Genomic DNA, 14437 nt, shown 5'->3' with positions numbered 1-14437 from the left:
ACAATAAAATCTCTTGTGTGGCATTCCGGTGTGTGATGTGGTCCTTGAACTTAGCCTGTGAGTGTCCTTTCAGATATTATTATTATTTTAAATTAATTTCTTATGGTTGTACAAGATGGTAATGTTATGGTGTGAAATGATCAATATAATCAATATAGGTTATATGTATAAGACAAAACAGAATAGATAATCAATAAGCAAAAAACATAGAAGACTGTAGGAATAAGATAACATAGATAAGTAATGTAAGACATAAGTTCACCAGGAATAAGTCTCAGTTATAGTAGAAAAATCATATAACTGTAAAACATAGGATTTAAGCCATAGCATAAGCCAGTATGTCAGTATAGTTATATGTAAGCAAGTGGGTTAATATAGGTATAGATAAGGTTATATTAGCATAGCAACTTGATCTTATAGCCTTGCATAGGATAAAGGACATAGGGTTTATAGATATTAGTAAAATGACAGATGAAAATGTTTGTATATGCCATAAGATAACGGTAGTTATAAGTAGGCATCAAATAAGTTACTAGTACTGAGTGTGTAAATCAGTTGCTCTGGTAGAGTCTCATTAGTCACTTGCAACAATTCCCACCTTGCTGGGATTATGGGAATAGGGTAACTGTAGTCATTTGAGTAAAAAGATGTGACTATAGAAACTCCATCTTAGTTTCTTTGTTACTGTCTCTTCTTTGTGAAGTGAAAACTGTATGACCCATTTCTAGGAAATAGACACTAAAGTTGTTTTCTCATAAAAAATATTTTTCTGTACTTTGTACCCCACAAATTAGACCCTATTCTGGATGCAGCAGTGGTCGTGATGAGCTACATTCTGGGTTTGAATGTCGTTGTGGGTCTACATGACTTTGAAGTAGATTCTTGCCCCGTTGACCCCCACCCAAATTCAGTATAGAACTTGGACCTGCTTGAATCCAGGACTGTGGTCAACTGAACTGCAAAACTAATGCTTTTTTTTTTAAGCTTCTCTTCATCGCTTGCTAGCTGAATGGAAAAGTCCAGTCCTGCCTAGAGCCCACAGGTCCCACTTATTAATGTTCTAATTTCTGTGATTGGCTAGCTTACGTGACGATATGCAAGTCACTGAGTTGTGGTTTTTGTCCTTATGTTCTCCTTAGATGGACCAGGAAGCTGCTGTCCTCCCACAGAGCTTGAGTCTCACGGTGGGTGACAGTCCCTGGCCAGGTAAATAAAGCTCTCTTTTGGTTTGAAATTTGGACTTATTGTGCTTTCTGGAGCGGCTCCCCATAAAGTAGGATTCACTGTGGTGTTTACCTATCTGTACATAGGAAAGTTATGTCAGATTCACTCCACTGACTTTCCTTCTCCTATCCCTTTCCCTCCCCTGTATTCCCCTTTGTCTAATACATAATGATGCATAAAGAAATTGTGGTATATATACCCAATGGACTATTTCTCAGCCATAATGAAGAATCATTTTATGACATTTACCAGTAAATGGATGGATCTGGAAACCATCATGTCATGTGAAATAAGCCAATCCTAAAATGAAGCAAACAAACAAACAAACAAACAAACAAAAACAGGTCGATTTTTTTCTCCTATGTTTCAGTCAGTTTTTTTCATCACTGTGACCAAAATACCTGTCAAAAATAATATACAAGAGGAAACATTTATTTTGGTTCATGGTTTCAGAGATTCAGTCCATGATTGGTAGATGGCCATGGGCCTGAAGGAGGCAGAATATTATGACAGAAGGTAATGGAAACTAGGAATCAGAGAGAGTTCTACTCACCAAGGAGGATATAAAATATAAATCTAAATCCTCCAACCACACCCTACCTGCCTACAGTTACTGCCCACTTAAGTCAATGATTAGTTTACAAGTCCTCTCATGTAACAATTTCACTCTGAACATGGGCTTTGGTTGACATCTGATATCTAAACCATAACAAGTGTCATGAAACCTACATCCTTAGAGTTTACCCTTTTGGATTCTTACCTTAGGCAGGTTGCAGTAGGATTTAGATCTATTGATGGTTCCCCTTATGCCTGAGATTTCATTTAAACCATTATTGTCATAATGCTTAATAAAACCAGTGATGTTGAGCCCTTATATAAGGAGATGTATAAGGAAAGCATCCAAATACTGTGAGGAGCCAGCTAGATCAATTCTTAGGTGCTCAGAAATAGGATAGGACTTGTGTTTTTCTTCTTTCCAATTTTCTAGGTGCTTCTGTCACACAAGGCATAACTGACTGATCCCACATAACAACCAAACAAAGGCACAAGCCAGGGAAATGCGTGGTGTGAGTACTTGAAGCCTCCGTCATGGGTGACTGAGCCTGCCCTGCCCTGAGATGTTCTTCTCTAAAAGCAAACTTCAGAGCTTCCTGTGGCTTCAGAGAAATCAATGAAGCTTACGAGGAAACTCCAACCCTGAAATAAATGCAAAGACCTCTTGGACCAAGCAGACTCTTTGGACAGCTGAAATTGGTACGTGTGAATCTGAGAACATGCTGAAGCAGATAGTCATCCATAGGTGCGTACCTTTGGACCTCACTGGTAAGCTCTAATGGCAGGGAAAGGGGGCAGCAAAGAAACGTATCTCTTTGAGTGACTGATTGCCAACTCCTTGCTGTCCATACCAAGTCCTGGATGAGAGAAGAAGGTGTGACCTGATGGGCCTCCATACCTGGAGAATTAACCTGAGAGTAAGCAGCCAAGAGTCCTTCAAATAGTTATATTCCTGCCTCAGGGAGGAATTTTGCTTCTGATTTCCAGACATAAATTAACTTTCTGCAAACACAGGACAACATTACCCTGGTGTGAAAGTTACTAAGGAGGAACCAAAGTGTACAGAGATACATCATGTTGGTTTGATTTAATGTGATTATTCATCTTCTAGGATACTGCTATTGTTTCCAAATGCAATTGCTCACAAATGCATGCTGATGTTGATGTTTATCTTAGTTTTGGGGGTCATTTACTTCACTTCAAAAGGCCACACAAAGGTAGGAATTGTTTTAGAATTTTTTCAGAATTTCATAGATAGTCACAGTGACTTCGTTTGAATGTTCTCCATTACCAGGACAAGAAACCAAAGTTAAGCTTGGCACAGTGGTGCACCCCCCTTATCCCAGCAGCTCGGTAGTTTGAGGCAAGAAGATCATAAGCTCAAAGCCAGCCTCAACAAAAGCAAGGCATTAAGCAACTCAGTAAGACCCAGTCTCTAAATAAGATATAAAATAAGGGTGGGGATGTGGTTCAGTGGGCCCTGAGTTCAACCTCTTGTATAAGAAAGAAAGAGAGAGAGAGAGAGAGAGAGAGAGAGAGAGAGAGAGAAGGAGGGAAAGAAGGAAGGAAAGAAGGAAGGAAGGAAGAAGGAAGGAAGGAAGGAAGGAAGGAAGGAAGGAAGGAAGGAAGGAAGGAAGGAAGGAAGAAATATTTAAAACAAATCATCCTAGCCTGAGAATGTGGAGGAGAGGGTTCTCTGTTCAGCACTAGTCCTTTGATATTATATGCCCTATTATTGTTTGTTTTGGAGACAGGTGAATCTCTGTACCACTTGGCACTGCCAAGCATCCCACTCAAGGTTCTCTCCTCCCTTGGCCTTGGAGATTCTAATTCGATTAAATCTCTATTTCAGTCCTCTATCTTCTTGAAGGGTTTTAATTTTTATTTTTTTATTTTCTGAGTAGCCAAGTTAACGTTTCTCAGATTTCCCTTTTCTGCAGTTTTTCTTAACTGATATTGCTTCCAACCATTTAGTACACCTTTTTATTTAATGCTAGAATCAGCCTTAATATAACCTCTTTGCGTTCTTCTTATTCTGCTTGACTTCTTATGTTGCAATACTTTTCACTTTCACTATACTATATAATCAATTGATTGATTTATAGTGTTCATTGATTATTGTCTATATTTTTCTCCCAGAAGGCAAGGATTTTGATATTATTAATTTATTGGTATATTCAGTGCTCAGAACAGTATCTGGCATACTGTAGATGCTTAATGAATGATAAATAACTAAGTAAAGAAAGACTATTTGGTGATCTGATCTGAGAGGTAATGGTGACTTGAAATAAGGTCCTAATAAAAAAGAGGAAGAAAAGTCAGTGGATTTAACATGGAATTGTCAGCTAGAGTGACTGACTGTGGGAGGGGAGGAGTTGGGGCTAACCGGGCATTATATTCCAGGTTTGTACAACTGCTTGGCTGGTGATGCCGTTTATTGAAGTTCTCCTACCACACTGGGAGAAATATATTTGGAGGAGAGAAGATAAAGTTAGCTATGAGTAGTCTAGGTCTAGGTCCATTATAGTGATGTAAGTGGAGATGTTGCTTCTATATATTGTAGAATAAACAGACCTAAGGTTATCCAGTTACTTTTTAAGCCAATGACCCCCAAAAGAAACCATCTGTTGGCAGCAGAGGAAGTCACACTACCTGGAAATCAATTCCTGTAATTTCATAACTGAAAACTAGTTTGAACTCATCACTGATATGTAACTTAATCATGTGGAAATTTATAAAATGAATCATGCTAATTTATATTGAAAAGCAAGCCTTATTATCTGTTGGTAGTAAATATATCCTTTCTCCTCAATCCTTCAGTTCTCATTCAGTTTGAGAAACCGTATTGCCAAGAAACAAGGGGAAACTTCACCTACAGAGACTGAGCTGAGAATAAAGGAGATCCTGGGGAAACTAGACCAGCTGATCCCGCCCAGACCCTTCACCCATGAGGACACCACCACCAGTGCCACACACAGCACAGCCACCCTCCTCAACCCTAGGGACACATACTGCAGGGGGGACCAGCTGGATATCCTGCTGGAGGCCAGGGACCACCTGGGACGCAGGAAGGAATATGGAGGGGACTTTTTGAGGGCCAGGATGTCCTCCCCAGCCCTGAAGGCAGGCGCCTCAGGAAAGGTGACAGACTTCCACAATGGCACCTACCTTGTCAGCTTCACTCTGTTCTGGGAGGGCCAGGTCTCCCTGTCTCTCCTGCTCATCCACCCCAGTGAAGGGGTGTCGGCTCTCTGGAGGGCAAGGAACCAAGGCTATGACAGAGTGGTCTTCACAGGCCAGTTTGCTAATGGCACCACCCTGGTCCTCTCTGAATGTGGCCTGGTCCTAAACACCAGTGCTGAGTTGTGCCAGTACCTGGATGCGCGAGACCAGGAAGCCTTCTACTGCCTGAGGCCTCGGCATGTTCCCTGTGAGGCCCTGACTCTCATGAACACCAAGAATAGAAAAGTTTCCTATCTTACCAAGGAAGAATGGAAGCTCTTCCACAGGTAAACAGGTCTTTAAATACAATAAGGGATAGCAAAGGTAGGCTTCAGGTGAGAGCAAACTTTGTCTAATAGCTTTGTGTGATCAAGCTCCTTTATTATATCAATTGATGCTGACTAAATTATAATCAGATCCATCCTGCATAGTCAGCCCATCTGGTAGTGTGTTTACAGGGCTTTTACAGGTCACCTCTAGAACTATTTGCTGAAAGGAGTCTAACCACCAAAGTACCCTGTACCGTGTATACTTACTGTTTTCCAGCGTTTATAAATACTTTCAGATTCAGTCATTTTTTTATAAGTCAATATTTTCTATACTGTGTTTCATGGAATATAAATCCTACTCACTATTAATATATACCATTTCCCAAAAAGGTGAATATTATCATTATTTCACTTTAACCTTTAATCTAATGATTCATCAAATTCAGTAAATTGTACCTCTTAACCGTCTCCTAAACCCAGTCATTTCTGTTTTATCACTGTTGCCTCTAAGCTTGGTTAGGCTGTCAAAGTACCTCAAAATTAGATTATTGCAACAATCTCCAGAGCTGGTTTCTCTGCTCCCAATCAGGTCCTCCAATCTATTTTCTAACTAGTGTTTCCAAAATGAAAATGTTTTTACTTTCCTTGTTTAAAACCCTTAAGGTGACCCCTCCACATCCCACCTGGAACCAAGGATGAAATTCAAACTAGGTTTACAAGAATTTGCCTAATTCTGCAGCCTCTTGTCTCACTCTATGCTGCATTGCTGTCAGTCAAACTGAACACCTTTTATTTTATGAATGAATACACTGTCTCTCAACTCTTGCATTTTACAATCCTTGGTTTAGGAAGCACATCCTCCAGGAAGCCTTTTGTATTACAGAGGAAAGGGCTAACCCTATATTATTCTCTTGCATTTTGTTCTTTCACAACATAACATGTATTACACTATTAAAATTTCAATTCTATTTTTACAAAATGGGCTAAATATAAACTTTGAGATTCAATAATTGTTAACTATTTTCACATTCTTTCATTCATTCATTTAATCATCCATTCAATTTATAGTCATCCCCTTCTGTATTCTAGACAAAGTTCTAAGTGTGGGAAATTAACCTTCTAGTGGGATAGAAAGACAACAAATAAATAAATCTGTGGCAGGTGAGTCATCAAAGTAAAGAATTTGAATGTGATGGTTGATAATTGTTCTAAAACATAATGATCAGATAAGGCCTGATCAGTAGTAACCTGAAGTGAAAGAGCAAGGTGTGCAAATTTTGTGGGAAACACCATTTTCATGAATAGAAATAGGACCTGAGACAAGAACATGCTGGAATGTTCCAGGAACCATCTGCAAGGGAGGCAGAACCTCAGGCCATCTCTGGGTATCAGGAAGCCATGGAGGGCCAACAATATGTCTCACAGGCCCAGCACAATGACACCAAGAAGATTCTCATTAAGGGTGCATTGAAAGAAGGAATAAGTGAAATATACATCTTTGAAAAATTATTAAATTAGGTTATTTTGCAGAAGAACTCATCAGAAACTTTAACTTAAATATCCTGTCAGGAAGAAATAGATCATTTCCCAAACTTATTGGATGGCAGAACACTTATTTTTTGGATCAATTTGAGGGATTTTAGTTATATCACTCAGGAACTACCTGCTATACAAAAGCCTTGGTTTTCTGTTATATGTTCAGAAGAGCAAACTGAATAGAATAATAACCTGGAAATTCAAGTTAAAAATCCATTTCACACCCCATGAGGACACAGGGGGTAAAATATAATTGACTACATCTCTATGAGATTTTCCCTCAACACTACCTCATCTTCGCTTCTCATTTTACCCATTAAGGTATAGAAAAATCTCTTTATCCTATGGCTCAGTCAAAAAAAAAGACTGATCTTTTCAAATAATTTTTTAAATTAATAAACAAAGGAAAACTGGTCATGAATATAAAGGACTCTCAGGGTAGGCAGGGGTCACTTGGGTCTGATTCCATATTTCCCATTGGATGTATCTGGATCTCTCTTGAGGCAGTCCTCACCGTAGCTTGAGTTGGAAGAACCACAGTCTTCTAGCTGTATCTCAGCCAAAGTCCTGGTCTGGAAGATCTGCAAATCTTTTAAGTCCTAATCATGCTTTTGAAGTGAGCTGTACTCATGACAGTAACATGATTTACTTCCCAAGAGACACATTTCCTTCCCAGATACCCCGCTCTCTTCAAGCTATCAGTTTCCATACCCCCCACCCCACTGCATGAAAGTAGAAATTGGAGTCTCTTCATGAGTGCTTAGTGCATATGCAAAGTACAGTTGGCTTCACACAAGCTTATACAACCAAGAACTTCTCACGGACCTTTCTGTTGCTCCTTTCTTGGGCCCAAGCCAGATTCTCTGGTGTCTTTCTTTTCCAAGAATCTAGGTACTAAGCCTGTTTTCCTTTCCTTTCTAGTAAATCAATTTCCTTACTAGGGTTCTCTCTTCCAACCCTAACTGTAGAATCAGAAATGTTACCTCCTTAGTTAGTCACATTTTCAAAGATAAGAGTCTTTTTCTTTTTCTTTATCTTTTTTTTTAGTTGTAGGTGGACACAATACCTTTATTTTGTTTATTTATATGTGATGCTGAGGATTGGACCCAGGGCTTCCCACATGCTAGATGAGCGTTTTACTGCTGAGCTACAACCCCAGCCCAAGTCTTTTTCTTTTGAACAGAGTTTTATGGATAATCATGATAAGAAAATAAACATGGGGTTACAACAGAAGGAGATATCATTATAGCCAACACATTTCACAAGTCTCATGGTTACTATTATGGTCTTATAGACTTCTTTCTAAAACATGATGCGTGTACACAATCACAAAGACAGAAGACATTAAACTGAATGCCTTCATACCATTGATACATATTTTTAATCCTAATCTTACTACATCATCAAAGTTTGGTTTTAGTGACCAAATTTACAAGGTTATCAGGTTTTGGTCTCTTTCATTATCTTCAACCTTATCCAAGGCAGATGAAGAAGAATGTTTGATCAGTTTCCAATTTTTTCCATTGAATAATTATCATTTTTGAATACCTACTATGTGTCAGTCTTTGAGCTATATGCCTCTCTCATATTAATGATCCTCAGGAAAATATTCTTGAGTGACTGTTATTATGCCCATTTTACAGACAAGGGAATTTAAAGACAAGTATGCTAAATAGCTTGGCCAAAGTCACATATCTAGTGAGTTGCAGAGTAGTATTTGGAACCCCAATCTACTTTATTTTTCAAGTCAGGGGACCATAGCACTGTCTCCCAGGGTTTCCACCACCATGAAGTTATCATTCCCTAGTCCCAGGGCCTCTCATTTCTCCAGAGTATGACCCCCTTCAGAGGGGGTTATATTATTCAGTTGACCTAAAACTGCTTTCCTAAAATTCAAGCAGTTGTCCTCAATCTTGGAAAATATTCCTTATATATTTCCTGGAAATACCTATGACTCTGTTCTGGAAGTTCTACCTTCCCCCAGTGGTTTTCATCCTCATTAAATGAATTTGATTTTATCACATAGATTCACCAGCATATTTGTTAAGACTGATACCTGGAGGTGACACCTACTGTGCTGGCCCCTTGGAAGGTTACAGTGAATGATAGAGTAACATGGTTCCTGCTGTCAAGGAGATAGCAGACAAAGGAAAACAGACTCTTAGGGACTTGAGAAGGCGAGGAACGGCTGCAGATGAAACCAGAGAGGTAGACACTCATAGGAGGTGGCATGCTAGTGGTTTTTATCCTGAGGGTTGATGGTGAAAGATTATGAAAGATTCACATAGGAGAATAAGACAGGTAGCTGAGAGGTTGAGCCAAACCAAAGGAGCCAAAAGATAAAATTTAGGACAGGCTTTTCAAAGTAATGGCCCTGGGCCCATAGCTTGACCTTGTTAGACCTTGTTAGAATGATAAATTCTGAGGTTTACCTCAGAAGTACTGAATCGGAAATTCTGGGGTTGAGGTTCAGTGATCTGATTGGCAGTAAGTACTTCAGGTAATTTTTATGTGTGTTGGAGAAACACTGGCCTAGTGAAAGATTGAGGAGGGCCTGAATCACCACACTTGGCAAAGGTGAAGAAGATTACTTGTGGTAGAGAACCGCCTCAAAGACAAAAATCAAAGGATGGTCAGATAGGTAGGTTTAATTTATTGCATTTGGAGGGCAAATCATAAATTCTAAAGTTTTCCAAACTTCTGATCCATTTACTTCACCCAGAATATCTTAAATATCAAAATACTGGGGAAAAAAAGCATTTTCAGAGAGTTAAGAGTGGTTCAATCCATCCAAAACCGTGATTCTTTCTTACTTTAATATCTGGACAGATGTTAACTTATTTTTTCATTTCTTGAAGTTCCAAAATAGGAGTTGAAATGATGAAGAACTTCAACTCCATCAAGGTGTTGCCATGTAACAGTAAGTCTGTGTGCTCTTGACTGCCAGATTCACAATTTACCCCTCTGAAGGACTTTCTTTCTTTGACACATTTATTCTAACTTAACCATTTTGATATTTTATTTCCTGGGTCAAATGATATCAAACACCTTAGTCTTTAAAGAAGGAATTTTCTTACTACAAATGATTTTCATGTCAATTTAAACCAATTTTCATCCTGAGTCAGCTGGAAAAGTCTGGGGAAACCATTAATTTCAGTTGCCCTGTCTCAAAATATACAGACCATTTGTATTTGAACTTGAGGTTTATTCCCCCCAAACCAGTAGTTGGGTGCCAGTGCTATACGAAAACATCCGTTGATGAGATGCACACATTCAGAGTTAGGAAATTTCTCTGATGGATTCTAATTTAATTTTCAGCCAGATCTTCTCACTTAACATTCTATGCACTAGCAATTTCTGTGTTTTGTTTTGTTTTCCAGTTTTATCACATGAACTTCCACAGTCATCACAAAGTCAGCTCATTCGTAAAATGATGTTCTTGTTATACTGGAAGTGAATTTCAGTGAAGCAAATGACTTCCATTATGACAATTAACAGTTACACATTTACCAATTACCTTTTTTGTGTGTGTGTGCATTCAGCAAATGTTTACTGGGAATCTAGAGCTTGCAAAGATCTCTGCCAAACACCTTGGACCTAGACCTAATGTTCACAGTCTGTGAAAAAGATCCTTCCTCTGCCTAGGCAACTGTCATCTATGCCCAACTTTTATATCAAGGAAAGTTCTGAGACTCTTGACCGCTCAAGTTCTCGCTACACATTTTTTTTTTAGATTTCCATCTTGCCTGGACAATAATTTCTACTAAGGTCAGGCAATTTCTTAGAAGATAGTAACTGACTGTTATTGTTTGGAGCCCCCCCAAAAATCTGATGTAATTCAAATTGAATAAATGTAAATTCCTAAACTTAGACCTCAAATCCCAACAATGTAAGTAGATGACAAAGATATGCTTTTAGGTAGCAAATATAGAAGCGGTCTCAGAATCTTACTGGAGTGAAGGTACAGTGTAAGTTGAATACAATTTGGGCTATTTTAACAGAACAAGGAAGTCATGGCCCTGCTTGTTTTTCTGTTTTAGTCAGACCCTATTGAGAATATTATGTTCAGTTTGAGATATAATTAGACATCAAGGTTTATTGGTTAACCAGAGAATATGATTCTGGGACCCACAAAATAAACAATGTGTGACTCTCATTTCATAAATGTGTTCATGGTTCTTTCATGGGTAAGTGGTTTGACGAGAAGGAGTCTTATCAGCAAGGACAATGTCCTGGGTGAAATATTCAGCTGAACCACTGAGCCCTGCTGTTTTACTACCATGCATCTCACCCTGACTTTTGTTAACCATCTCACAGTTGAGTGGTCTTGGTGGGAAAGGTGGAGCCCAGGGAGCCATTACTAAGGCACAAAAAAAACTGACCTCACTCCAAGAAAAACTATCCAATGAGAGCTATTAATTTATTTCTTTAAAATGATTTCATTGAAGAAAAGAAGGCAGAGAGAGAAAAAGAGGGTGAGAGGAGAACAGGAAACAAAGGGCAAAAAGTGAGCAAAGTATTTCCAAAATAATTTGTGGTAATAAAAGTTACTTACTATGGGAATTTTTATTGCCAGAGAGTGAAAACATAAAAAAGAAATGTCAGATTGGAATGAAGAATCCTTCCCCCAGTGGTTACACGTTGGAGAGAAGTTGGATTTCAGCATTTTGCAAACAGATCAAGTTCAATACAATGCAAGATATAAGTGACTGCTTGAAAACGAAATTTATTTACCTCCTGGGAGACTCAACACTGCGCCAGTGGATGAATTATTTTCTAAAAGTTGTGAAAAGTATGTGTTTCCTTTCTATTTTAAAATTATAGTTGACTTTTAAGAATATTTTAAAAATAATAATTAGGATTCTTTGCTTTCCTCTTCTGGTCTTTGTTTTGTTACTATGTTAAGTTTGCCAAATTTTTGGCTTTGAGTTTTTTATAGAAAGTTAAATCTTATTTTTTTAATTACAGATATTAACACTATTTTTCCTCTTTATGTATGCTGATAAAAAGTTCAAAAACTTTGTTAAAACTGTGATGCATCTGATAAACTTCTCTACTTTGCCTAAACAGCAATTCTCTAGTTAGAAAAGATCTTGGTTAGATTTTATAGAAGCTGTATGCATTTTTAAGTTGTACATTTTCCTTTTGTTAAAAGATTTATTGATTTGTTTTTCATCAGCCTTAAAATATTTTGATCATCCAGGAACCGGGTTCTTTAAAACACATGTTCTTCTGGATATTGAAAGAAAAATTTTGATTCAGTGGAAAAAACATAGTCATCCATTTGTTACTGAAAAGCTGTACTCTGTGAGAAATGAAAAGTATATCCAACAGGAAATTGACCAAGTGCCAGGAGACGATGATGTGGTAATTGTCATTACCCTTGGCCAACACTTCAGACCCTTTCCCATCGACATTTTTATCCGTAGGGCCATCAATATTCAAAAAGCCATTAAACGTTTATTTTTGAGAAGCCCGGGGACCAAAGTGATACTTAAAACTGAAAACACCAGGGAGATACATGAAAATACTGAGATGTTTAGTGACTTTCATGGCTATATTCAGAATCTTATCATGAAGGATATTTTTGTGGATCTCAATGTGGGTATTATTGATGCTTGGGACATGACAATTGCATATTCCACTAATAATATCCATCCACCTGATTATGTTATTGAAAATCAGATAGGCATGTTTTTAAACTACATTTGCTAGAGGAAAAATACAGAAAAACAACAATCCTAGCCATTCTCTAGAGATGATCTCATACATACTGCAAGGATAGTTTAGCACAATTGAAGTCATGGGGAAACCAAATGTAAAAGAAATTAAATGGTAGGTAAGTATACATTTACCATTTCAACCATTTTTAAGTATGCAGTTCAGTGATGTTAAGTGCATCCACAATTTTATGCAATCATCATTATGACCCATCTTCAGAGCATCTTCATTATTCCAAACAGAAACTCTTTACCTATAGAACAATAACACCATGTTCTGCCCTACATCCAACCCCTGGCAACTGCCATAGCATTTCCTGTCTCTATAAATTTGGCTGCTCTAGATATCTTATACAAATGGAATCATAAAATACTTGTCATTTTGTGTCTGGCTTATTTCTCTTAGCACAGTATCTTTAAGATTTATCCTTACTGTAGCATGTACTAGAATTTCCTTCTTTTAAAAGAATGAATGTTATTCCCTTGTTATTCCCTTGCATGTATATACCACATTTTGTCATCTGTTGATGGACATTTGGGTTGTTTTTACCAATTGGCTATTGTGAATAGTGCTACTGTGAAGAGGAAAATGAATTTAAAGGCCTGGAAACCTAATGCTGAGCCTGATATATAAATAGACAATCATCATCATCCATAACTTGAAGAAATGTATAAGCCAGAATGCATAGTCTAAATGATTCAAATTTAGAAAAAAAACATGAGATTTATAGGAGAAAGCTTAATGGCCTCAAAAAAATATCTTCTTCTTAGAAAAATTACTTGAACTTTTGTAACCAATTGTTCTCTAGATTCCATTAAGACTCATGGATCACAATCTCAAACCCACACATTCATTGAAAGAAACCAACTTAGTATTATGAAAGTGTATAGACCTGACACCCTAGTACTTGCTGACTGTGATAGTGTGTTATGGTATCCCCTCTAGAGGTCCTCATATCACTTCATAAGATTTCTCTCTAAATATTCCTCTTATCATAATAGGATCTACCCTTTCCATTCATATACTCTACTTCTAAAAATTTGGAATATTATTACCAAGGATGAGTTTCCTGTTTGGATTATGTTTCTAAGTGGGAGGAAGTAGCACTGTAATGCTATACCATCAGGACAAAGCCCAAGTTGTACAGCTTAAGACTAGACTCCTCTAAATAAGGGAACTCATATTTTTTAAAAAAAATGTGTTCCCTGTATTGAGCTACCCATTAGCTCTAATTCTTCCTACAGGATATTTTAAAATATCTAATTACTTCCAACCATTGCATCCTTAATTGCTTATGTGAATTATCATTTTCATTCCCTGATTTCCTCAAATTCCTTCAGCCCAGTTTTTCTATGACAGAGTTTCTAGTTTTCTTACCATTACTCTTCAAGTGCACTGAAGTTTGCCTACATTAGTCTGTATGCCTTCCACCCCATTTCTTACCTTAACAAATTGAATGCTGTGATTTAAGTCAGTCCAGAATAATGAGGGTCTATGACTTTTCTTCTTCTAGAATTTCCCTATACAATATAACAGGCATTGGTCAAATGTGATTGTTTAAATTTAAATTTAATTAAATTAAAAGTCACTTTTTTCAATTCCACTAGTCATATTTCAAGTGTTCAATAACCGCATGCAGCTAGTGGCAGCACAATATGTGCTTGCATTGTTGTCTAGACAGTCTTTTAAAGTTTGATGGTGGTATTGGGGTATGTTTCAAAAATAAGAACAGTAATAGTTTACAATTGTTTATAATTGTGAGTAAAAAATATCACTAAATTGTTCATTTAAAATTTTCCTTTGTAATTAATAATCAGTAGTTTTCAGGTAGTACCCTTTAAAATGTAACACCTTCACTTGATGTTATTACTTTTGTGTAATTATAGCAAATTATCTTCTCTGCAGTTTCT

At 37.5% G+C, this 14437-nt stretch overlaps 1 protein-coding gene across 1 annotated transcript; it reads left to right on the top strand.

Moving 5' to 3' along the window:
• Positions 1 to 2498: 2498 nt before the first annotated feature.
• LOC143391149 (NXPE family member 2) lies at positions 2499 to 12521 on the top strand. The gene is made up of 6 exons (XM_076843738.2): positions 2499 to 2524; positions 2891 to 2996; positions 4600 to 5288; positions 9665 to 9726; positions 11383 to 11598; positions 11986 to 12521. The coding sequence occupies exons 1-6, from the start codon at positions 2499 to 2501 to the stop codon at positions 12519 to 12521; spliced, it is 1635 nt and encodes a 544-aa protein (XP_076699853.1).
• The last annotated feature ends 1916 nt before the right edge of the window (positions 12522 to 14437 follow it).

Source organism: Callospermophilus lateralis, chromosome 2 (genome assembly GCF_048772815.1).
Source record: "Callospermophilus lateralis isolate mCalLat2 chromosome 2, mCalLat2.hap1, whole genome shotgun sequence".
Taxonomy (NCBI): Eukaryota; Metazoa; Chordata; class Mammalia; order Rodentia; family Sciuridae; genus Callospermophilus; species Callospermophilus lateralis.
This window is presented reverse-complemented; position numbering and strand designations above follow the sequence as displayed.

What these genes read in the sequence shown, in the direction of transcription:
- LOC143391149 (XM_076843738.2), top strand. Translation starts at nt 2,499, where the DNA reads ATGCTGAAGCAGATAGTCATCCATAG. An exon ending in GAATGGAAGCTCTTCCACAG is followed by an intron (nt 5,289 to 9,664) that starts GTAAACAGGTCT and finishes CATTTCTTGAAG; the next exon opens with TTCCAAAATAGGAGTTGAAA. An exon ending in TTTTCTAAAAGTTGTGAAAA is followed by an intron (nt 11,599 to 11,985) that starts GTATGTGTTTCC and finishes GTTTTTCATCAG; the next exon opens with CCTTAAAATATTTTGATCAT.